The sequence below is a fragment of the Paramacrobiotus metropolitanus genome, unplaced genomic scaffold (assembly GCF_019649055.1).
Source record: "Paramacrobiotus metropolitanus isolate TYO unplaced genomic scaffold, Prichtersi_v1.0 Parri_scaffold0000181, whole genome shotgun sequence".
Classification (NCBI taxonomy): domain Eukaryota; kingdom Metazoa; phylum Tardigrada; class Eutardigrada; order Parachela; family Macrobiotidae; genus Paramacrobiotus; species Paramacrobiotus metropolitanus.
Window position 1 is genome coordinate 47,988 of NW_026570401.1, and position 23,217 is coordinate 71,204.

Here is a 23,217-nt window from a genome sequence, read left to right on the forward strand (position 1 = left end):
TGTCGGCGTTAAGAGTCCAACTTGTCCTAGGCGTGTTGGCTGCCCCGGTCGGGGTTTAGGCAACACGCGCCGTAGGGCTTCGTCGATCAGGCTAAGCTGATATTGCCGGTTACGGAAATCGCGCAGTGTTGGTGCATCATTGGCCGTATTTAGTGGCTTATCCATAAACCGCAGCATGGCCCGTGGGATCCTGGTTATGTATTCTAGGACGCGCTGAAATTCTAAGTCCAGCGCCACTTTTCTCCGTATAGTGGCGATGTCCACGCCCTTCAAGCTGCTAATGGTTTTGCGGATTTCCTCTTCTAGGACTTCCGCGGCGTGAAGTTCACGCTCGAGGGGCGGTATGTCTGGATATACCCTCAAGTCGTACGGAGACGATGCCGGTTCACGCGGTTCAAAACCAGTGGCCATTAACATTGCCTCGTCGGTAGACGTAGGTTGGGCCACTGGTGGCGCGGAAGATTCCCCTGTCGTAGTGGTAACTACGGCTGTTGGGTTCAATGGGGGAGGTGGTGCTGATGGTGCTGGTGGCGGACGTGCGGATGCTGCGGATCCTTCTGTCCTTAGCTGTCTCTCCGTCCGATGCTGTGCCAGCTGATCCCTCAGTCTGCGAGATGCCGCCAGCCAAGCCTGACCAGTTTGGTCATGCAGTGGGAAAATTTCATGCTGGGCCTAGCGGGTCGCGGTTTCCTCGCTTAGTTCGTGTGCGAGGCGCCGAAACTCTTCTTGGTCGAAAAGGATGCGTTTGAGCAACTGACGGTAGTGAGGGCTGTGCCTGTCCAATTTTCGAACCATGGCCTCCAGTTCTTGGATGGCATTCTCTACTTCCTTCAGATTGTCCTGAAGTTGGTAAAGTGGGGTCCGGCCGTCAGCTAATGGTTCGGTCGGGGATTCAGTCCTTATTTAAGGGGTAATTGGATCCCAATGGACGTCCCCTTCCTCCGGCATCGGCGAGGACACAGGTTCTGTCGGTGGGACAGTCTGGTCGCGCCCGGCCAACACTGGGTTCAGTGCCGGCCCTGCCACTGGTTCCGGTTCGGCTAAGCCAAGCTGGGCCGCCAGTGCTGGTGGAACTTCTCTGGCCGGTTATATACTGTGAACCGTCCGTCCACAAATACCCGTAATGGGTAACCACGTAACTCGTCGAGCCGTGATGTACGTGGCTGGGGTTCCGGTGGCGCTGGAGTTCGGTACGCTTCCGGGCCCGCCCGTGGAGGTTCCACTGCTAGATCAGACAGCACCTGGCCCGTAGGGACAAGTTGTGCTGCTGAAGGAGGGCTATACGGCGGTTGGCCGTATCCTCCATAGCCGCCATAAGGCGGTGGATATCCATAAGGTCCTGGCGGATACATCCACGGTGGTGGGTATCGCCATTGGTTCGGGTCCGCCTGCGGCTGGTTCAAAGGGCCAGGCGCAGGATACGGTGGATATTCAAAGTGAGGATTGTAGCATGGCGGCGGGGTGTAATGTGGCCGCAGTCCAGTATGGACCGACGTAGTCGTGACCGTTTCCCCGACTGCCACTGTTGTGAAAATCGGCTGACTTGCCAAAGTGGTCGGTAGGCCACCATACAGAATTGGGTGAGGTGGGCCGGTATGGCCAAGAGGATGATGTCGGACCGTTTGGCCCGACGACGAGCTTGGCTCACTGCCAACTGCTGCTGCGTTGACCAAGAGCCCAGTTTCGTCAGAGTATGTCCCTGGCGGCCAATGCTGTGGCGGAATGGCTCGAGGTGGCAGAGGCTGGGCCCGCGGTAGCGGAGTGTCGGCCCGTGAACTGGGGCCGACTGACATAGTAGCCAGCTGCTCGGCGGTTAAGATAGCCCTAATGTTAGGTACCTATACACTCGGAGGCCGGTTAGACGACCGAGTTGAAGATTTCATAACCATATTCACGACCGGGATTCCGGTCGTGAATATGGTTGTGTGCGGTTGCTTCGGTCGGAATCATAAGAGCGATGAGTGCGTGGGCGTCCTTCAATCGTTGTGTGGGGCGCTTTCACGAGGCGAATCACGCTATGTTAGACTCCTACCTACTGTGTTAATATATTTTACAGGTTAACTACTTCTAAGCTACCATGTCGGGCCAAGTTAAGCTACTTCTATGCTACTGGCCGATTATAGTTAGAGTTAGTTAATTAAGGTTAGCAGCTCACGGTGACGATCGCGGGTTTTAAATAATTAGTTAGACTAATTCTAAGTCTACCATGTCAGAAGTTATTAAGCGTCATTCTGCCCAGCCTTATTTATCAACCGTCTTGGCCGGTACACCCGGTTGGAGTGTACTGGACATGTCCGATACGCCCAGTGAAAGCGTATTGGACTTCTGCTTCTTGCTCTTCGAGCTTTTCTCAGATTTATCTCGACCCGTAGTTATGCAGGTGAGTAAGTCTTTATCCGCCTCATCGTCAGCAACCATGTCCTCTTCTAGGACCTGCTGAGCCGTAAGGGTTGTCTTAGGCTTTTTAGGCGATTTTGGTCTTTTAGGCTTCTCCCTAGGCGCCGGGGCCACTTTAGGCTCTACGGTCGCCGCTGGCTTGTCCGTGGCGGGTGTCCCCTTTTCAGGTTCCGCTGGGGCCAATGTTGGGTCAATGACGGTTAATAGCTGGCTTTGAAGCTTGGTCAACGCTGGTGTCTCGAAATCCGGTTTGGCCTTTCGAGGTCGACCTGGGCCACGCTTCACTGTTGTTGCTGGGTCCGATGTCTTTGGGTCAAATGGGCCATAGCCTGGGATTCGCAAAGACTTTTGTTGCTTCGCCACGAGTTTCTTGATGGGCTCTGCCCGGGCTTTTGCTTTTTGAGCAATGTCTCCAGTTTACTCTGGACGTGTAGGAGCTCTGCGTCTTGTCCCGGCTCTGCCTTGTTGTTGCACCTTCCCGACTTTGTGGGTTCGGGTTCAGCGTCGCCGCCCTTCTTTTTACTTGAGCGAGTTATTCTGCGACTTGGGCCATCCGGGTTAAGGTATGGCTTCAAGCGATCGACAAATACGGTGTTTTCCACACCGGTGTCCCGCTCTCGGATCCAGTAAGTATTCGGCTTGGGAATTCCGATAACAATGTAGACGCCGTCGTACTTGTTTGGGTTGGTCGGGTCGTCTACCATGTTCTTCAGGGTGACCAAGTCCCGCCTCTTGAACTCGGAATGCGACTTCTTTTTGTTATAGATGGCCGCATCCCTTAGGAACCCTTCTTCGATGCGCGTTTCCGCCATTTCATGCGCCCGGTTCAGGCGCTGCTGCATCCTCTGGACGCAACGTTCGTTGGTCATAAAAGTATCTGGGAGGTTGGTCCCAGCGAGGACGTCTTGAGGTATGGTCATTTCTCGGCCGTATAACATGTGGTATGGCGAGAATCGAGCGCCTCCCCCTACTGCTGCCGACCGAAGCTGTCGCACCTTAGTACCGTGTCTTCGCCGACTTCAAAGAACCATTACCGGTGACCCAAACCAAGAAGTACCGGTACATCGCCGTGGTAGTCGATCAAATGACGAAATTCACTACAGCCGACCAAAAACAAACTCGGCCAAAGAATTCGAGAATTTTTTTGTCGAAGAAGTTGTACTGAAATATGGAATGCCACACACGATGCACTCCGATCGGGGCACGCATTTTACGGCAAAGTCTTTCGCCAAAGTGGCAAAAATCTTCGGCATCGAGCAGACCTTTGAATCCGCTTATCATCCAGAGGGCCAAGGCCAAGTCGAACGCCAGATGCAAACGATCCGGGATGGAATTCGAAACTTCGGCGGCGCCGGCGACGAACATGGTTGGCACCGGGCCCTACCTTGCGTAATTTCCGGCATGAACCGTGCCGTTCACGCAACCACTGGATTCTCGCCATACCACATGTTATACGGCCGAGAAATGACCATACCTCAAGACGTCCTCGCTGGGACCAACCTCCCAGATACTTTTATGACCAACGAACGTTACGTCCAGAGGATGCAGCAGCGCATAAAATCGCAAAAACGCGAATATAAGATTGATTCCTTAGGGACGCGGCCATTTACAAGAAAAAGAAGTCGCAGGCCGAGTTCAAGAAGCGAGACTTGGTCACCCTGGAGAATATGGTAGACGACAAGACCAACCCAAACAAGTACGACGGCGTCTACATGGTCATCGGAATACCCAAGCCGAATACTTGCTGGATCCAGAGCGGGACACCGGTGTAAAACACACCGTATGTGTCGATCGCCTGAAGCCATACCTTAACCCGGATGGCCCAAGTCGCAGAATAACACGCTCAAGCTAAAAGAACGGCGGCGACGCTGAGCCTATACCCACAGAGCCGGGAAGGTGCACTAACAAGCCGGGACAAGACGCAGCGCTTCCACACGCCCAGAGTAAACTCGAGACATTGCTCAAAAAGCAGAAGTCCGGAAAGGGCCCATCCAAGAAACTCGTCGCGGAGCAACAAAAGTCTTTGCAAATCCCAGTCTATGGCCCACCTGACCCAATGACATCGGACCCAGCAACAACAGTGAAGCGTGGCCCTGGTCGACCTCGAAAGGCCAAACCGGATTTCGAGACACCAGCCTTGACCAAGCTTCAAAGCCAGCCATTAACCGTCATCGACCCAACACTGGCCCCAGCGGAACCTGAAAAGGGGACATCCGCCACGGACAAGCCGTTATGGCCCTCGTCCCACCGAATCCGCGACATTGGCTTCCACCAAAAAAAAGCGGCCGACGTATCATCAGTGATCTAGGCATAGACGTTCCATAGGATCTAGGGGGTGATCCCGATACAATTCACCGGGCAAGAAAAGCCTAGTTAACACATAACATGTAAAAATTTTATAGGGACTTAAAATCATAGGTCGTAATTATCATAGGGACTTGTCCTAGAATAGGACTTAACCAAATCGACCCCGTAGTACGGGTGTCGACCAGTCTTCTGGGCGCGGTCCAACGGCCGTCCCGAAAACTTACGGACATTAGTCTCATCAGCAGCAGGGCGTAAACACCCCTGCCGAGAAACTCAACCGACCAGAACTTCCAGACGGTGGAAAGATGAAACCCGCCAAAAATAGGAGGACATGGAAAAAGATCTCGTCGACCCACTCCGACCGAAGCGGGATCATGGCGACGACCAAACCGGACAAGGCGGGCAGGAATAGGCCAACAGCCATTCCTGCATGTCGGCCTAGAAGTGGCCATGGTCGCTAGAAGTGGGACCATAACACTGAAACCGGACTTGAAGACCATAATGGGTACAATCCAATGGTTGTTACCCTCGCCCAACAAATATGGCTTACGGCCATGTATCGTCTACCCCACCGGACCTTAATCCCTGGATCTTAACCGGAATCCCCGGATTGGCTCTGGTTTCGCGGCGGCTGCAACCGGCCATCCCAGACCAACCGACGGAGTCCACCGGACCGAACTTGGCGCAAGGCCCAGTTCACCGGCATGGAAGAGATTCAGTGCCCAGAAGGCGGCGACGGCCCGCATAGAAGTTGCGACAAGCCGTGGACCAGTGCTGGTCCGCATAGAAGTTGTGACAAGCCAAGGACAAGTCCTGGCCCATAGAAGTTGGACCAGGCCCGCTATGTGCCTAACGGACCATAAGCGGCTCACGAGTCTAGTTGCCATACCAGGCAACTGGGACAAGTGGGTAGTGGGAGCCACATAGAAGTTGTGGTACACCCACTTTGCATGCAACGCCCAACAGCCTCATCACCGACGCCCAGAGGCGAAACTAAAGAATGCACCGCAAAGAGGCCAAATCAAGATCTACCGCCCAGACGCAAAACTGAAAAGGCACTCCTGCCCAGAGGCGAAACCAAGATTTTTCGAGTCAGCAGACCGGCTCCTTTGTGGAAAACGCCTACCGGCGCCCACAACTTAATTTTTTGGAGTTTGGCCAGGCCAATCTGATGTTTTCGTCAGAAGCCACTTAATTTGTTATGGCCACGGTCTCAGGGAAACCGTTCCGACATGGTAGTTAACTCATGGCCCACGGCCAGTGAGACGGACCAGACTCAACGAGTCTGCAACTTTGGCCCGCCAATACCTTGGCGCGCCATTATGGCCCGCCAACCACCTTGGACCGTCGACAAAACGAGTAAGTCCATTTTGGCCCGCCAAACGACGTGGATCATCGAAAAATGACTAAGTCCATAACGAAGAGCAAAAAGCCGGCCACACAGAACTTTTACGTCCTCCACCCGCCAGAGGCAAGCCCCGTCACAATGGAACCCCTTATCCCGCCCAGGGCATGTCAGAGACCGAGTTTGGACCGCCCCATCAGGTTTTGTCCATCACACCATTTCGGTCATCGGACTTAGAAAAGTTTCCATTATTGCCCTCTTGGACTTAAAAGATTTTTGGCCCGAGCTGCATGACCGAACCGGGGTACACTCACTCGAACTTAGAAGTTTTTGGACCGAGGTGCATGACCGGTCCAAGTTAGAGACCCAAATCGGCCATCCAAACGAAATTGGTCCAGCATACTATTTCGGTCACAGGAGCACCTCTCCTGTCCAGAGGCATCACTTTTGCCCTCATGGACCGCCCAATCGGGCTTGGTCAACCATACTTGAACGAGGAAGGGGACAAACTGTCCTTGCGAAAGTACCAGCGCCTTCCATATACTACACCGCTGGATTTATTTCACTGGACCCCTGTGGACATCTCTGGGAACCGTCGCCCCGGAACTACAGGACCAGACCAATCCTATCGGATAAAGCGGACCGTTGACTAGGACTCGTGTGGACAAAACTTGTCCTGTGGTAACCTAGTCGGAATAACCATTTTTCGTCTAGTTTTTTAACCAAGTCTGGTTTTTCTAGACTTATTAACCAAAGAAATTGATGTTTTTATTTAGCCATTAACCAAATTGGCTTTGGGATCTCTAACTATGACCTTTACTTTAATTCTCACTGGAATTGTGATTTTTCTATTTCGATGTTTAACAATGAGCCTTATAAACTTTATTCTTTTACTTGTTCGACCAACCAAGCATTCAAAGCACACTGGAACCCCCAGCACCCAGAGTGCACTCCAGATTTCGGCCGTTCGGTGCACTGCACCGCGGGTCTGGAGGCAGCAGCCCTATCGGGTTGAAAGACAAAGTGGCATCCGGCCCTACCGGGTATCGGATCCTGGCACCCTACCGGGTTGGCCAGGGGCAGAGTCGGGAAGGTTGTCGCAGGAGCTCCCACTCCCGCCCAGAGGCATGTCAGAGACCGACACTCGAGGCGGTAGACACCTCTTTTGGCTTGCTCTGTCGCCCGCACGCAGACGGCCACGCCATTCGTGCCGCGTTATTACGCTGCTTACTCAGCGTTTACTTTGTCCACGCTGACCAATCAGCGCATTGCTGCACTCTTGGGGGCGTAGCCCAGCGCCTACGAGCGATTCCATGCTTTGCGGCATCAGCTGTTGCACAGCTGCAGCACGCTGTTCATTATCACGATACTGACGAGCTCGCTGGCAGCTACTTTCCACAGCTTAAACCGCATTGGTTTTCTGTTTGTTTGTGGTTGCTTTATTGTTACACAATAAAGGCATATTTGCCCTCATTTTCCTTGCTCTGCTTCTGTGTCTTCCGACATTACGCAGTAACTTTTGGCCGTAATAATGCAGCGGCAGCCATACAGTAAGTTAAGATGTTGTCGTCTTCGAGCGAAAGCAAAATAAAAACTATAATACTGTGAACACGATAAAGTTATCGGTTTGGTTGTGTCGCTTGTGCCGGTACGGACCCACTCCTGGCCGTAGGAATCGGCTACGTCGCCGAGCGAGGGGTTGTCCCAGTAACCGCGCCCCTCATCACGTGTAGGAACGTGTACATGCGTACCAAGGTGACTTTCCCGAACACGCCGAAAGTGACGATCAAGAGCTGGGGCATTTGAAAGTATTGCAGTACTTCGAAAGTAAAGCAATGCATTGAAAGTGCTGTATTAATTTTAAAGTACTGGTGAACCAAAGTGACCTTCCCGAACATCCCCGAACAGGATGAAACTGACGATTCTGAGCAGGGGCATTTGAAGTATGACAGTACTTCGAAAGTAAAGCAATACTTTGAAAGTGCCGTATTATTTTCAAATTATTTGTTTATCAAAGTGACCTTCCCGAACATCCCCGAACAGGCCGAATCTTACGATTCTGAGCTGGGGCATTTGAAAGTATGACAGTACTTCGAAAGTATAGCAATACTTTGAAAGCGCTGTATTACTTTCAAAGTACTGAAACATCTCTGAAACAGACGATTAAGAGGTTGGGCATTTTGAAAGTACTGCTGTATTTGAAAGTAAAGCAATACTTTTAAAGAGCTGTATTACTGTCAGAGTGCCTTTCAAATTGCTGGTTTGCCACAGTGCAAGTGTTAAAAAACGATGTTCACATTTTCACATTTTCGTATTTTTACATTTTCTCATTTTTGCATGTTCACATTTTCGCAGATTTGCATTTTCACATTTTCACATTAACTCGGCAGCGTCTGCTAGAAGCAAAAAGCACCAGTAAAGTTCGTCAATTTTTACAAATTTAGCACAATTGTTATCAACGCAACAAAATATGCATTAGATAAAGCGAAGATGGCTCTTTCCACACAGTATTTTAGTTTTCTATTAAAACACACCAGAAAAAACCATACTGCTTAAAAATTGATGCAAAATTATCGAAAAGTTCTACAAAGTGAAACTGGATCGTATGTAAAGCGAAAAAATTGAAATTTGATCAGTCGTAACGTTGTATCAACATGATAGAGTTCCACCAGTTTAAACAATTATTTGTTTTGTGGGGAACGTTCAGTGAATTTTTAAAAACCATAGGTGAAAATTGCACCAGTTGGGCATTGAAGGAGAACTGTAACGGCTTCCTGTACAGACAGAATAACCAGCTCCGCTCAATTCGTGTTATCTGGCGGCTGCCCACTGGTCAAAGTTATGCCGATGCCAGCTGACTCCCGTAAAACTAATTAACGCAATCAAAGCAAACAATCAGTAGGGAGCAATTCTTTGATTTTATTACCCTGTTTTGCTCGCCCGTTATAGGAAAGGGAGCAATGTATGATCTAACAATCATAGCAGACTTCAGTAAGATGCGGTGATTTTGTGTAACCAGAAACAGTTTGCTTTCAGTGCCAAATCATTTGACAGTGGTACACGATTCAGCACTGTTTTCAGATAGCAGTTCCGTTGTAATCAAGCAAGCGAGCGAAGCGAGCTTGCGTATTTATAGATAAGATTTGAGTTTTCTGTGACACGGAGACCTCGAACCCGGGTTCCTGGGTTCGCCACTGAGTATTTGCTGCTAACCTACAAAACTCGACAGGCTGAGTCGAATGGCATCGAGGAACCGAGGAACCCGGGTTCGAGGTCGCTGAGTCCCCGAGGTCGCACCCGGGATTTTGCACTTTTCTGGTGTAGTTTAATGTGGCGAGTCTAACCAAAGTACCCGGGTTCGAGGTCTCGGGTTCCTCGAGGTCACCACCGGGATTTTGTACTTTTCTGGTGTAGTTTATTGTGGTGAGTCTAACCGAAGTACCCGGGTTGGTTTGTAAAAAAATTTGTATGTATGGAAAGGAAAATCTAGGATTTAAAGATGGTGCTTTTACAGAAGGTAATATTTAAAAATGCTGGAATAATTTCACCTGTTTTGTATAAATCATGTAGGTTATTTCAAGCAGTATTTAAGCCTTAACACATATTTTAAAAGATTTATCGAATATTTCCAAGAATGGCTAGATGTTGTTATTCTAATTAGTTTTAACTTTTAAGCACACCTAAATTCTTCAAAAAATTGAAAGTAATTAAATTTTTTAAATCTTTCTAGTTTCTGTATTTATTCGTCATTATTTTAAAATATTTCTCGAAGTATTTCTAAACATTTTGAAGAGTTTCTTTGAATATATTTCTAAACATTATTAAAAAAATTGTTGAATATTTTTGAAACTGCCAAACTATTTTAAATATTTCAAAATTTATTACTAAAGTTTTGCAATATTTTTATGTATGATTCTAAATATTTTTGGATATATTTCTAAATATTAAAAAAAATCCAAATATTTTCAAAATATTAAACATTTAAATACGTTAAATAAATCTAACTAAATATAAATTATCAAAATAAATTGATTGCTTATGTCTTCCTTATTTCTGAATTTTTCTAAAAATATTTATAAATATTTCCAAAAATATTCATGAATATTTTCAAATCTATTAGAAATGTTTAAAAAAATAAGTCATTAAAATTATTTATGAAATTTTTGAAATAAATTAAATATTTTTTTAAATTCTTCTTAATAATCTTATATTTCTAAATGTTTCTAAACCATTTTTTGAAATAATTATAACTATTTTTAAATATAATAATACTTAAACAAATTTAAAAAACTGAATTAATTTCCTTATGAAATAAGGAAAACAGGTTAAATATTTGTAAGTCTTTTTGATTTTTTCTCAATATTTCTAGGTACCTCTAAAATTATTTTTAAATATTTCTAAGGAAATTTCCAAGTATATTTCAAAATGTGTTCAAATATTTCTTAATATTTCAAATTTTGCTGAACTCTTTTAAAATTTTCTAAAAATTTCCAGGTATATTTCTATGGATTTCTAATATTTTGATTTATATTTTTAGATAATAAAAAAAATATTTTTAGAAATATTCTACATATTTGCAAATATCACTAAATTCTAAAATTGATATAATAAATATTACTAAAACGTAATAACTATAATAAATAAGTAATATAACAAATACTACTAAAATATCTTTTAATTATAAATATTTCTAAATAGTTGTAAATACATGTGCAAATATTTTTTTAAGTATTACTAGTATATTTCCAAGTATTTTTAAGTATTTCAAAGTATTTCTAGTTTATTTCTGTAAATTTTTAAATATTTCCAAATGCTTCTGAATATCCGTAAATAAATTTTTAAATATTTCTGATTTTTCTAAATTTTGTTGAATTCTGTGAAATGTTTCTTAATATCTCTAAATTTATTTCTAAAGGTTTCAAATTTTTCATGATATATTTTTAAATCGTTCTAGAAATAATTCTAAAAAATTTCTACAAATATTTTACATATTTTTAAATAATGCTAAGAATTACTGAATGTTTTCGATTACATTCATAAATATTGCTAGTGTGACAGCAGGCGAACAGAGGCTCACGATAGTGAGGAAAAGGCTTTATTGTGGATAGCAATAAAGTACAGGAAGAACCAAAACACAAAAGCTCGATGTGGCCAGTGTCATGAAAGTACAGTGAATGATATGCTAGTGAATGAGAATGAACGGCACATCGAGCCATAACATGGGAAAAAGCCTAATGCGGCACTGGGCAGATCCAATACGAGCGAACGAACGCAGATAGGCCGAGATGTAAAGCTGGGGCGTGGCTCCGCCTACATCGAGGCCGGTGATTGGCCGAGACGTAAGGCTTGGTGGATAGCTGCCTGAGTCGAGGCCGATCTAGCGCTCGACAGCGAGTGCGACTCGGTGTGAGTCAGCACACCGGAAGCGGGACTGTCGCTGGCTGCCTACTCGTAGGCTGCCATAGCGACTGGCCCAACACTAGATAGCTTTAAATACAGCTATAAATATTTCTAAATATTTCTCAGTATTTATTAATATATTTCTAAATATCTTTAAATAATTCGAAAATTTATTTCAGAATATTTTTAAATATTTTTAAGTGCTTCTGCATATTTTCAAATCAATACTTAAGTATTTCTGAATATTTTTAAATAACGCTAAATTCATTTAAATGTTTGTAGATATTTCCAAATTTGTTTCTAAAGATTTCAAAAGTTTGTATTATATTTCTAAATGTTTCTGAAAGTGGGTTATATGCCATTTAGATCGGATGCAACTCGCCGTACACAGTACAGATACAGTGCTTTCCAGTTGCATATATCGTTACGGAAGTTGAGGCATATCTTACCTTAGCTAACATCTCAACCGTGACGTGGTGGTTGTAATTGCGTGTTTGATGAAACTCTTAATGAAGTAAAACCTTTAATAAGTATCATGTCATAAGTACAAACGTAGTACTAGAAACATTTATAACAGAAACACCTCCTCAATGCTATCTTGATCGGGAATTGTACCCATTACACAGATCGCATTCCCCGTTGTATCTGTATAGAGAGTCGCTGTCTAAAAAACTCTTTCGCACGTTTCTGTCCTGTGGCGGTGGCGATACCGCATCCAACCTTCTCCACAAGCCTTTTTGTTCCATCTCCCCACGGTCCGTAAATTTCGAGTGCTGCCGCCATGAAATTGTACCGTGGTTGCAGCCAACTATGTTTCGTCAGTTTCGCTCTTTCCGCGTGTTCAGCTGCGGCCCCGGCGTTTATCGAAGTGCGATCGATATATGAGGCAGCGAGCGTGTCCACGCAAGTCACGTCGACAGCCAGAGGCTTTCCGCGTTCCCATGGTACGAGTGTGATCACATCCGGCCTTTTGCGATCTTTGGCTGAGAGACCTTTCGGCTCCATTCTGGCTGGGAAGCCGGCGGTCTTTAGTCCTCGACTGAACTCCCCGCTGATACCGTCGTGTCGTGGCAGCCGTCCGGCAGATCGTTTGCAGCGGAGTCCGTGCCGGCCTAATTCGTCAACCAATCCACCGCACACGCATACGTGCGGAGATACGATTGGAGAACCTAAACGCAACGCTACGCTGATGCGGAGAACATTATTTTCCAGCAGATTACCGAGGCTTGCCGCGGGCAATGCATGGATCCACACGCCAGATTCCGGGACTGAAATAGCTTTCAGATGAGCGACCTCTTCCTTTGTGGTACGTAATGAGGTCAGCCTGGAAAATGCGTGCAGCGTCGTAGGGACGTCCCAGGCCTTCTGAACGTGTCGCTGTGCTTCCGCTGGGAGATCGTCTGTGTTAGCGATAACTTTCCAGGCGCGAGTGGCGACGGTCACATCCGTTGGCTTAAGCATCGGACACAGCTTGGAGATCAGTGGGTGCAACGAGGAGGCCGATGCCAGGTAGGCAGAGGGAGCTAGCTTCTCGGTGCGTCTGATCCCCAAATTCTTAATTATGATATTTGCGTCATTCTACAGTCTACATTACGTACAACAATTTTACAAATCTTTTCCCTACTTTCAGCATTTTTCCACATTTGGGGTGGCGTCTATTCTTAATCCGTAATATGCTTGCTGGTTTGTTTTATCGAGAAAAATTGAAATTAAAAACTAAGAAAAAATTAAATAATTATGTTTATTAATAGAAGTTAGTTTTCGAATAAAACGAAGAATTTAATGCTGACGGTATACCTCCAACATATCGGTGCAATAATAGAATTTCGCACAAAGTAACAGGCTTGCAGTCGTTTTTAAATGTTGTCGTAATATTATTATGTACCACGGGAAATTATTACTCTTTAAAAAATAATTTCGAAACAAGTCATTTCTTGCACTAACACTAAAACCTACACTAAAATGTCGGTAGGAATAATCATACAGTGTGACTGGGTTTAAAAATTAATATACTATAGTAGATCCCGCTCAAACTGCGCGGAATAAATCAGTGGTGGATTAAAATGCAAAAAATATATAAGCTCATCGTTATCCATGACTTCTAAGATACGTACATTGTCAAATTCAGATATATTCTACGCTTCGTTGGATTCATTCATGCTTAGAAATTTAAAAATTTAAAATTTTGCATAATTCAAAATAAGGTGCTGCTGCTGTACTCGTAGCCGTAGCTGGGTTCACTGTTTTACCGAAAATTCTATTTTGATCTTTCTGTGTTAACATTTTCTCGTTCGGTACACTGCAGAGAAAACGGTAATATACTTCAAAACTTGCCGTTTATATAATATGTGCTGTTTTATAGAAATTCCTTTGAGTTTTTTTCTTTATCAGTCTGCTATTTAAATTGTAAAATATTGCACGTTGTTATGTACAAAGTATTAGAATTTTGGCTAGCCAGTGCAGCCACACTTATCAAGTCATTAACATACTTCCAGTCATGGGTTTTTTTAAATTTCAGTTTGTCCGGTAACAATGCGCAGATCGCAGCACTCACGACGCAGTGTCTGATTGTGTCTCGCTTATTATTTTATGACTCGTATGAGTCCTATCTGTATTCAGTGTATTGCTGCTCCGCAAACTCGCTAGTACCGGAGCTCGGGGTCACCTGCGGCTTCGCCTTCTGTTACAATAGCGTCGTTTCACAAATTCACAATAGCGTCGTGAATAATATTTAAATTAACTAATTAATTAATTAATAATAATCATTAAATTTCACAGCAGCGTCGTGAATAATTTGCACTTCCGCTACTTTAGCACCACATTCTAACACAACCCCGTAAAATCCATACTACGGTGCCACCGTAGTACGGTGACACCGTAGTAATGGATTTCACGCGGTTGTACGGTAAAGCAACGGCCAGTGATAACGGCACGCGCACCCGCCCTTGGAGGTGCTACAATAAAGGAGCTCGAACAACTGCGGAGGACAGCTACTTAAAAACTGGGTTTGCACTTTGCAGCTGTTCCGTACTCGCGGACTGCTTTGCCTGATCTTTCTGACGTCTTCAGCTCTAACTGTCTTGCAAACAAAAATTTCTGGTAAAAAATATATAAACCACGGCTATAAGGTGATACATGTCATTACATAAGCACACCCATTCGAAGAAGAGCTTGAAGAACGGCGTTTCAGCTGTCGACTCAAGACAGTGGTGGGGTGGTCGATTTAGCAGTGGTGGGTTCCTCACTTTTCCCATAGACTTTGTATGTTAGCTTTTCTTAAACTTTTCTTTTAAACTTTACATTTTTCTCAAAAACTGATTCTTGTCGCGCCATCTGCAAACCTGGCGCAATCGAATGATATATAGACACCCAAGTTTCGTTAATAGTTTCGCTCAGAAAAGGGAGCTTTGTATGGAATTCGCTAAGGCTTATTTCATTAATATATAGAGATTAATTTTGCACGTTGCTTCATGTGCCATTTCTTTTGTTTAGTTTTGAAAGAGGGGCTGTGCGTGTGGTGAGATATAAACTGATATATGCCGCAAAAATGTCGCCAGAGGTGGGAATCGAACCCACGACAGCTGCGTCTATAGCCGAACGTCTTATCACTGCACTACTCGGGCTTGCATCCTTAGCATGCAAATATTCTGACGATGAAGCGTACTCGCCTTTCAAGTTGTCGAACTAAGCAAAAATTATACTAGGTGTTTGAACTCCTACTGCCTTATACAAAGCTGCAATATGGGAGCCATCCTTCGTGCTGTCTGTGGATTACCTTTTAAAAAAATGTCTAGATGCCGCTCGCTTGCTTGCCCTTAAGGGCTGCTGAGACATATACTTGTAGTAATTTTGATAAATTTTTCACATTCAGCGTGCATGCATTTTGTGAAACATCGGCTAATAAGTTATGCACAGCATTACTGCATAGTGATCGCTGAGAGGCTCACTACTGAGAGCTGAGAACTGAGTCAACTGAGGACGCCATGCTGTCACTCGGTCTTTCTGTATCTGTATTCATGACTACGTGTTGCACAGTGCACAAGTATTTTACATGGATTGTAGCTGGCACAAATCTCGATATATAATTTTCATACAGGTGTCCAGTTTTTGGTCGTGAACTTTGTTTATTTTGTTGCAATTTTTAACACACTTTGAAATGACAACAACCAGCAGCAGTGACATTGGAGAATTGTCGCTGTCTGATAGATCCTCTAAGGTTGGTAGGCCTCGTGTCTCTGTTGTTCATCAACACTTCGAGCGTGTGTTAGGATCGACAGATTCCAAATGTCTTGTCGGGAATTGTGGACAAGTTATCAAAACGGGGTACAAGATTAGCAACCTGGAGTCTCATCTTAGAGCCCATCACAAGGATGTATATGATCAGTTTATTGCGGCCAAGGAAGAACAGAAACAGCAGAACATAAAGAGTTCGGAGAAAAAGGTGTCAGATGAACAACCTCCACCGGGTGGATACTTGCAGTACGACAGTGATGAATACTAGTACCATAGAATCACCAGAGCGCTTGCAGCGTACCTTACGTGTGGCACGTAGGGTTGTTAACGGTGCGGTGAATTATGTTTCTTATGTTGACGGAAGAACGAATTTTCTTTATTATTGCAGCCCGATTGTTGCAGAAGCTGTACTCGTACTGCTGTGAGTGCTGTGTAGTATCAAGCGTGCTTAAAGTATATAAGTAAATATTAACTTGGGAAGTTGAGGGTCAATTATTTACATTTAAAGGATATAGATGAGCGCCCGTCACGGCCAGTGCGCCCCGGGGGGTGAAGCCGTGAACCCAGCATGCAGTGCCATTTCCCAAAAAAATATTTATTTTAATTGAGAATTTACAATAATTATATTCTTCGGTTTACCGGTGGTGAATCGGTGTACGTCAACGCGGTTGCCCAAACGCAGTGGTATGCGCCGGTGTGGTTTTCTCAAGAACCGCACCGCTGTATCAATTTATTTTTCAAAACCGTGGTGCATTTTTTTAAATTACACCGGTGCACTGGTAAAAGACCGCACTGTAAGCAACCGTAGTGTAGTGTAAGACGATATCGTAACCCATGTACCTGCTACCTATATTTAGACCTAAGCAACGAATTTCGTCGGAAAAAATGTTCTACGAGTATCCATATTCAAATGGGGACTTTCGGATATAACTCAGTTCAGTTTTATGAGACGCAGTTTGAATAAAACTAAGTCGTAGTTAAACTGAATGGGTTTGAATAAAACTTAGTTTAGTTAAACTGCTGCGGGTTTGAATAAAACTAAGTTAATTGAATGCACGAGCATTTAACTAAAACTTAGTTTTAGTTAAATTCAGTATCCATATCCATAGTTAAAGCCACACTAAAAAATAGGTTAGGATAATCACATTTTTGTTATCTTATTGTTTCAATTTGAGCTCTAACAAAAAATTCCTTGATAGTCCGAGCACTGCCGGGTTAATACAGATACGTTTTACCGTTGTGCGTTAAAGTGCAACGACGACAACAACACAAAATAATTATGGTTATTGTAAATCGCAGATCTCTACCGCATCTTGCACTCACGGTTGCGTCATGGTAAAGCAATGGGCGGTATGATGCACAGTACTGTGTACCACTGGAGACTAAGGCCTTGTCCCGATTTCGAAGCGAATCTCGCTATGGTACGGTTGCTCAACCGCACGAGGTGGCTGTATGCAGTGGCCACGCCTATAGATACGGTACCCGAATCCCCCTCGCGAGGTGGAGTTGCTGTATCGCAACGAGATTCGCTTTGAATTCGGGACGAAGCCTAATACTCGAGCATGGGTTAAGCAAAACGTGGTTTGAACTGTGGTGCAAAGAATTGTTAACTGCATACGTGTTGCATTTTGATAACAAATCTACACAGTACTGGTGCTGGAAAGTTGATACAGTAAACAGTTCTAACGAATGTTTTCACCGTGGTGCATTATAGTGCAATGACGACGACAAGTCGACAACTCAAAATATAGAATGACATGAACCGCAGATCGACAGTGTACCAAGTAGATACAAGGATGCATTATGGTACATTACCATGCATTGTGATGCTCAGCCAACGACAAGTAGCTAGTCAGCGTTTCTTGAAAGTCAGCGTTCCTTGAAAGCTTTCTGGATGACGACGCTCTGGGAGGAGAGGCTAACGATGTCTTTGACGACCTGTGTACGCTAAAAGATGACTTGGACAAACGTGGACTAAAGGTTAACGTCGCGAAATGTGAACTTGTGGTGGTGGGAGGATCCGAAGCAGAGCGCAGTTCGGTTATCGCTGCTTTCCTCCAGTCATTTCCAGACCTACAGTGCCCGCAGTTGAAGGAGTTGCACTACCTAGGCGCACCACTTCATGATGACGCCGTTACCGGGGCGCTCGTCAGTGCAACGGAGGTAGTCGCCCGCATGACTTAACGTCTGGAAATTATACCAGCCCACCAGGCACTGTATCTACTTCGATGCAGTATGGGACCGGTAAGGCTGCTTTACAAACTGCGTACCGGCCGGTGTTACTTGCAGGAACCCTTGCTGAATGATTTCGACACCATGATACGTGATAGCCTGTCCAGAATAACTAACACTGCCATAACCGACGTAATCTGGACACAGGCGTCACTTCCGGTATCAAGAGGTGGTTTGGGCATTAGGAACATTGTTAAGCTAGCACTGCCGGCCTTTCTGGCCTCGGCTTATTCAGTTGCTCCCCTGGCCTCCGCAGTTACGAACTACCAGCCGGAGACGTATTGTAGTGAACCAACCACCTTATGGCAGCAGTTGACGAATCAAGATGCACCGCCACCTGAAGTTCGGGGAGTGCACAAAGCGTGGGACGAACCTATCATAAGGTCAAATTTGAGACTGTTGGAGAGGGCTTCTGAAAACGATATCGCTAGCCAGGCGCGGATGTTGGCAGTCAGCACCAAAGAGGCGGGCGCATGGCTCCAAGCACTACCGGCAGCATCCCTCGGGAACCTACTTAACGACACCAGCCAGTAGTATCCGGGTCCAACCTGACCAACTTTTTTATCCGGGGGTCTAAATTTTTGGACCTAGGGCATTATTTACGGGTCTAAAATATCGGGACCTAGGTTATAATTTACTAGAGCGTGTCGGCGCGGGCGTGCATGTACCGTCGTGGCTCCGCCACGACGGTGCATGTACGGGGCGCATACGTGGAATACTACATGCAGCATACCGTACTAAACCCTGGAAGAAAATTTGTTTTTACTAAGGTTTCAAAAGTTAGTTCATACACAGGTGGAAACCTTAATTGTTCTACACTAAGGTATGCGAAACCTTAGTTGATCTACTGCCGCATACGAGATTGTTTTTTTTTAATTTGGTTATTCAGGTTTTTGTCACTCAGGTTTTTTTTGTCATCAGTTTCTAGTGGGTTCCTGACACACCTTGTACTAAAATTGTATTCCGTACGGAACGTAAATGGAAAGGTTATATAAGGGTAAACAAATACTGCATCACTTTCAATAATTACCGTATAACGATCAATAATTACCACGGTAACGAAAGAATGTTTCTAGGTATATTCGATTCTTAACATTGTTCGACAGAGTTTTGCAGTTGCATGACTTGGTTGTTTACTAAGCCTAACGCTAACAGTAATTTTGCGTAAATCTTGTTGGAATACTGATTGATTGACGAAACAAAAATCCGGCAGCTTCATAATAAATACGAGTTTAGAATTGCATGACAGGTATTTTTATTTCAAAAAAAATACACCATATGGTGGCGCACAAGCATTTTTAAAGGCATGATAGCAGTTCCGCAGGTATTTAAGGGGCAAGGTATCTTCTGAATGGCGGCGGCCACCACACTTTATTGAATCGTAACGGCATCGCCACACATTGATGTGCAAATTCTTTATGGAGGAACTGCTGACCGGCATCATCCGACACCATGGGCTTATTAAACTGGAATTTACAGGAGCGTTGCAAATAGCGCGCTTGGTTTCCAATTGCATGGTGCTTTTGGAACCGATGTGGAATCCTACTGTAGATCGTCAGGTCAACGAGTTGGTGACGGCTTTGGCTCGACGATGCCCATGTATTATGAACAGTCCAGGACCGATTGCTACGACTTCGAGTGCTTGTTTTTGTTGAATCAACATCCTTATCCTCGACGTAGCTCGACGATGCCGATGTACAATGGAATTAACCTAACTGGAGCCAATCGCGTGGCATTTCTGGAACCGATGGGGAATCCAACTGTAGATCGTCAGGTCAACGAGTTGGTGACGGCTTTGGCTCGACGATGCCCATGTATTATGAACAGTCCGGGACCGATTGCTACGACTTCGAGTGCTTGTTTTGTTGAAATCATCATCCTTATCCTCAACGTTGCTCGACGATGCCGATGTATCATGAACAGTCCAGGACCGATTGCTACGACTTCAAGTGCTTACTTTTGTTGAATCATCAGCCTTATCCTCGACGTAGCTCGACGATGCTGATGTACAATGGAATTAACCTAACTGGGACCAATCGCGGGGCATTTCTGGACCCGATGGGGAATCCAACTGTAGATCGTCAGGACGTTCGGATCTTTCCGGTGGCCATGTAAAATTTGTTCCGCGTTCGGTGCTTTGGCTTTCTTCGGTTGCGATGCTTTCAATCACAACTGGCAACTGAAAGCACGACCAGCGATAAAAGATTTTTGCAAAAGAATAACCGACTGGCCGTTTTTACCTAGCTGCCACTTGGGTGAGTGATGTTCCTTAAAGTGCTGTTCCAGTAGTTGGTTTGTAGCATTTTCCCCACCGCTTCCGTCACGATGAATATGGCAAAAACAATAAAGAAGATGACGTAAAGAAGCGATAATAAAATTGTTTCACATCTGCGACCCATAGGGGTCGCATTCGGAAACAAACGCCTTGGGTCGGCCATAGCGCGACAATTTGAAACGTTCATGCTTAAATACTTGCTGTTTGCAGATCATCGCCTTAAATAACTGCAAACAGGAACATTTAAGGCGCAAAATAAATCCAGCTAGCAAAAGTGACAAAATGTATGGAACGTTGTCTTCATTTCCGCGCTTTTGCGCACCCTTTGGAATGTGCATTTGTGGACCGACAATGTCTGGAAAAACCAATTTTGTGTTTTCTTTGATCAACAATAGTGACATACTGATTGATAAGCCGCCATCTAAAATATTTTACTGCTACGGAGAATGGCAGAATGCTTTTCATAATTTGAAGAACGTAGAGTTTGTCAAAGGCTTGGATAATTTGTTTTCGCTGCTAGACGATACCGTCTCCGGCGAGCAAACGTTGATAATCATTGACGACCTGGCTTCTGATTTATGTAAAGACGACCGTTGCTCCAATTTGTTCACGCGTGGAATACATCACAACAACGTTTCAGTCGTTGTTCTGCTGCAAAATTTATATAAGCAAGGAAAATCGATGCGAGACATCACCCTCAATTCCCAGTACTTGATACTATTTAAGAGCGTGAGGGATGTCCAACAAATCAACTTACTAGCCCGTCAAACAGGATTGAGACATTTAGTGGAAGCGTACAAAAAAGTGACTGCTCAACCTTACCAGCCTCTGATCATTGATATGCGACCCGCATGTCCGGATTATTTAAGGATCCGCTCTCATGTGTTGCCATATGAGCAGATGAGAATTTACACCAATCGTTGCCAAAATGTCGGAACGTGTTAAAGCCTTAGCCCCTTTCCTGATTACTCTGCAAAATCTGAAACCCAAACAGCGTAAAGTTCTATTGGGTTATATGAACAAATCGCAGATGAAAGCCTTGGAAGAAATTGCGGTTAATATTGTCAAGAACACTGTGGCCCTCAGCCCTACCGAACTGGACAAGTGCAAACGCCATCGGAAAGCATTAAAGTTGATTGCTCTCCGGCGGTACCCAAACAAGGAAAAGCGGAAAATTCTACAGCAAGGAGGATTCATTGGAGCCATATTACCCGTTATAGCCGGAGTGTTGACGTCACTGATTGGAAATGGATGAATACTACATTGTACCGCGCCGTGACATGGAAGCGCGACTACATGAGCAGATACAGATAAATAAGGAACCTCCCGAAGCCAGAGCGGTGTTGTCATTGGATGCCTTATTAGCCAAAACCTTGCATCGTACCGATATAAATGAGTATGAAAAAGCCAGCCAGTTATCAAGCATACTGGAACGCTTCCTGGCTTTGAAACAGAAAGCCTTGACCGACGAAAATTTACTGGAAATACCGAATGTTCCCACCATTCAGCCACAGCGTTGACCTTTGAATCTTCGAAACCTCTTCCAACTGGTTCCAAAAGGAAACGGACCGATTACGATACTGAAAGATTTTCAAAACAACCACGTGTTCCGTTATTCCCTGATACCTTACCGACCAAAGGGCGCAAACGCGAACGGGAGGGTGAAGAGGATTTCCACGATACTAGGAGTTCTTCAAAGCAACCACGTGTTCCATTATTTCCGGAGATCTTACCAACCAAAGGGCGCAAACGTGATCGGGAAGCCGAAGATTTTTTACCGGTAAAAATTCCACGTCGACCGTTATTTCCGCCTACTCTACCCACCAAAGGCTCCAAAAGAAAGGTGGTTGTGGAAGTGGAAACTCCTGTCCAAAAGAAAAGACAAGTGGGAAGCGGCAGCCGACGCTTACCGTGGATTACTTTGCCATAATGGCGAGTTGGATACCCAGTGTTTTGCGATTATGCCGCATATTTAAGATCAACTGTGTGTCCACATGTTGCAACAATGGAGAAGCTGATGAAAAAGTACTTAAACCCAAGAAATCCCGGAAGCCTTGGCGGCATCGCAAGATTCCAAAGGAGTTTAAAGACCAGAGCCAACAAACGGAAAGCTTTGGAGATTCTGCAAGGGATCGATGCGTACACGGTGACGAAGGAGAACCGCAAACGGTTCCCACGCAACCGAGTAGTCGTGACGACACTGCAGCAGCAATACCTAGCTGATCTGGCTGACCTGTCTAAGTATGCCAAAGAAAACGATGGATACAAGTACTTGCTGTTTGTCATTGACTGCTTTTCCAAAAAACTGAGCGTAATTCCTTTGAGAGGAAAGACCGGTAAAGAAACCAAAACAGCTTTAGAGCAAGCATTCAAGGAATTGGGAGAACCGGAAAAGCTCCAATATGATAAAGGAACAGAAATGTTGAACAAGACGGTGAAAGACTTCCTCAACGGTAAAAGGATCGCCATGTTCACTTCGGAAAACGAAGACATTAAATGCGCCATGGCCGAACGAGTCATACGGACCATCAAGTCGCGAATATTCCGACTTTTCCGCGCACGTGTTGCAACACGTTATGTGGACAAGCTGCAGGACTTGGTGTATTCGTACAACCATTCAAAGCATCGGTCGCATGGAATGCGCCCCGTGGATGTTAAGCACAGCAATTCCTTATCGGTCTACAACCGTTTGTATCCACCAAAGATTGCGTACCAACCGCGGTACAGTGTGGGGGATGCTGTGCGGATTGCTATCAACAAAGGCAAGATGGAAAAAGGCTACGCGTATCGATTTAAGGAAGAGATTTTCTACGTTGTGCAAGTTATTCCGCAATACGTTCCCGTTTATCGGTTGAAAGACTATCAAGACAATCTTATCAAAGGGACATTCTACGAACACGAACTTTCCAAAGTTTCTGTACCGGACCAGTATACCATCGACCACGTTGTAAAACGTCAAGGGAACAAAGTACTGGTACGTTGGTTAGGATACGGACCGGAACACGATTCGTGGATCAAAGCATCATGT

The 23,217-nt window shown here is 45.0% G+C and overlaps 1 protein-coding gene across 1 annotated transcript in view; it reads left to right on the forward strand.

Annotated features, from left to right (window-relative positions):
• Window positions 1-15,950, forward strand: part of LOC129600519 (uncharacterized) — a gene marked incomplete at its 5' end in the record, with an annotated part of 58,182 nt that extends 42,232 nt beyond the window's left edge. Inside the window, one exon of the mRNA XM_055499077.1 lies at window positions 15,718-15,950. Coding sequence (XP_055355052.1) covers window positions 15,718-15,950 — 233 coding nt within the window. The remainder of the gene's footprint in view (window positions 1-15,717) is intronic.
• Window positions 15,951-23,217: the final 7,267 nt, after the last annotated feature.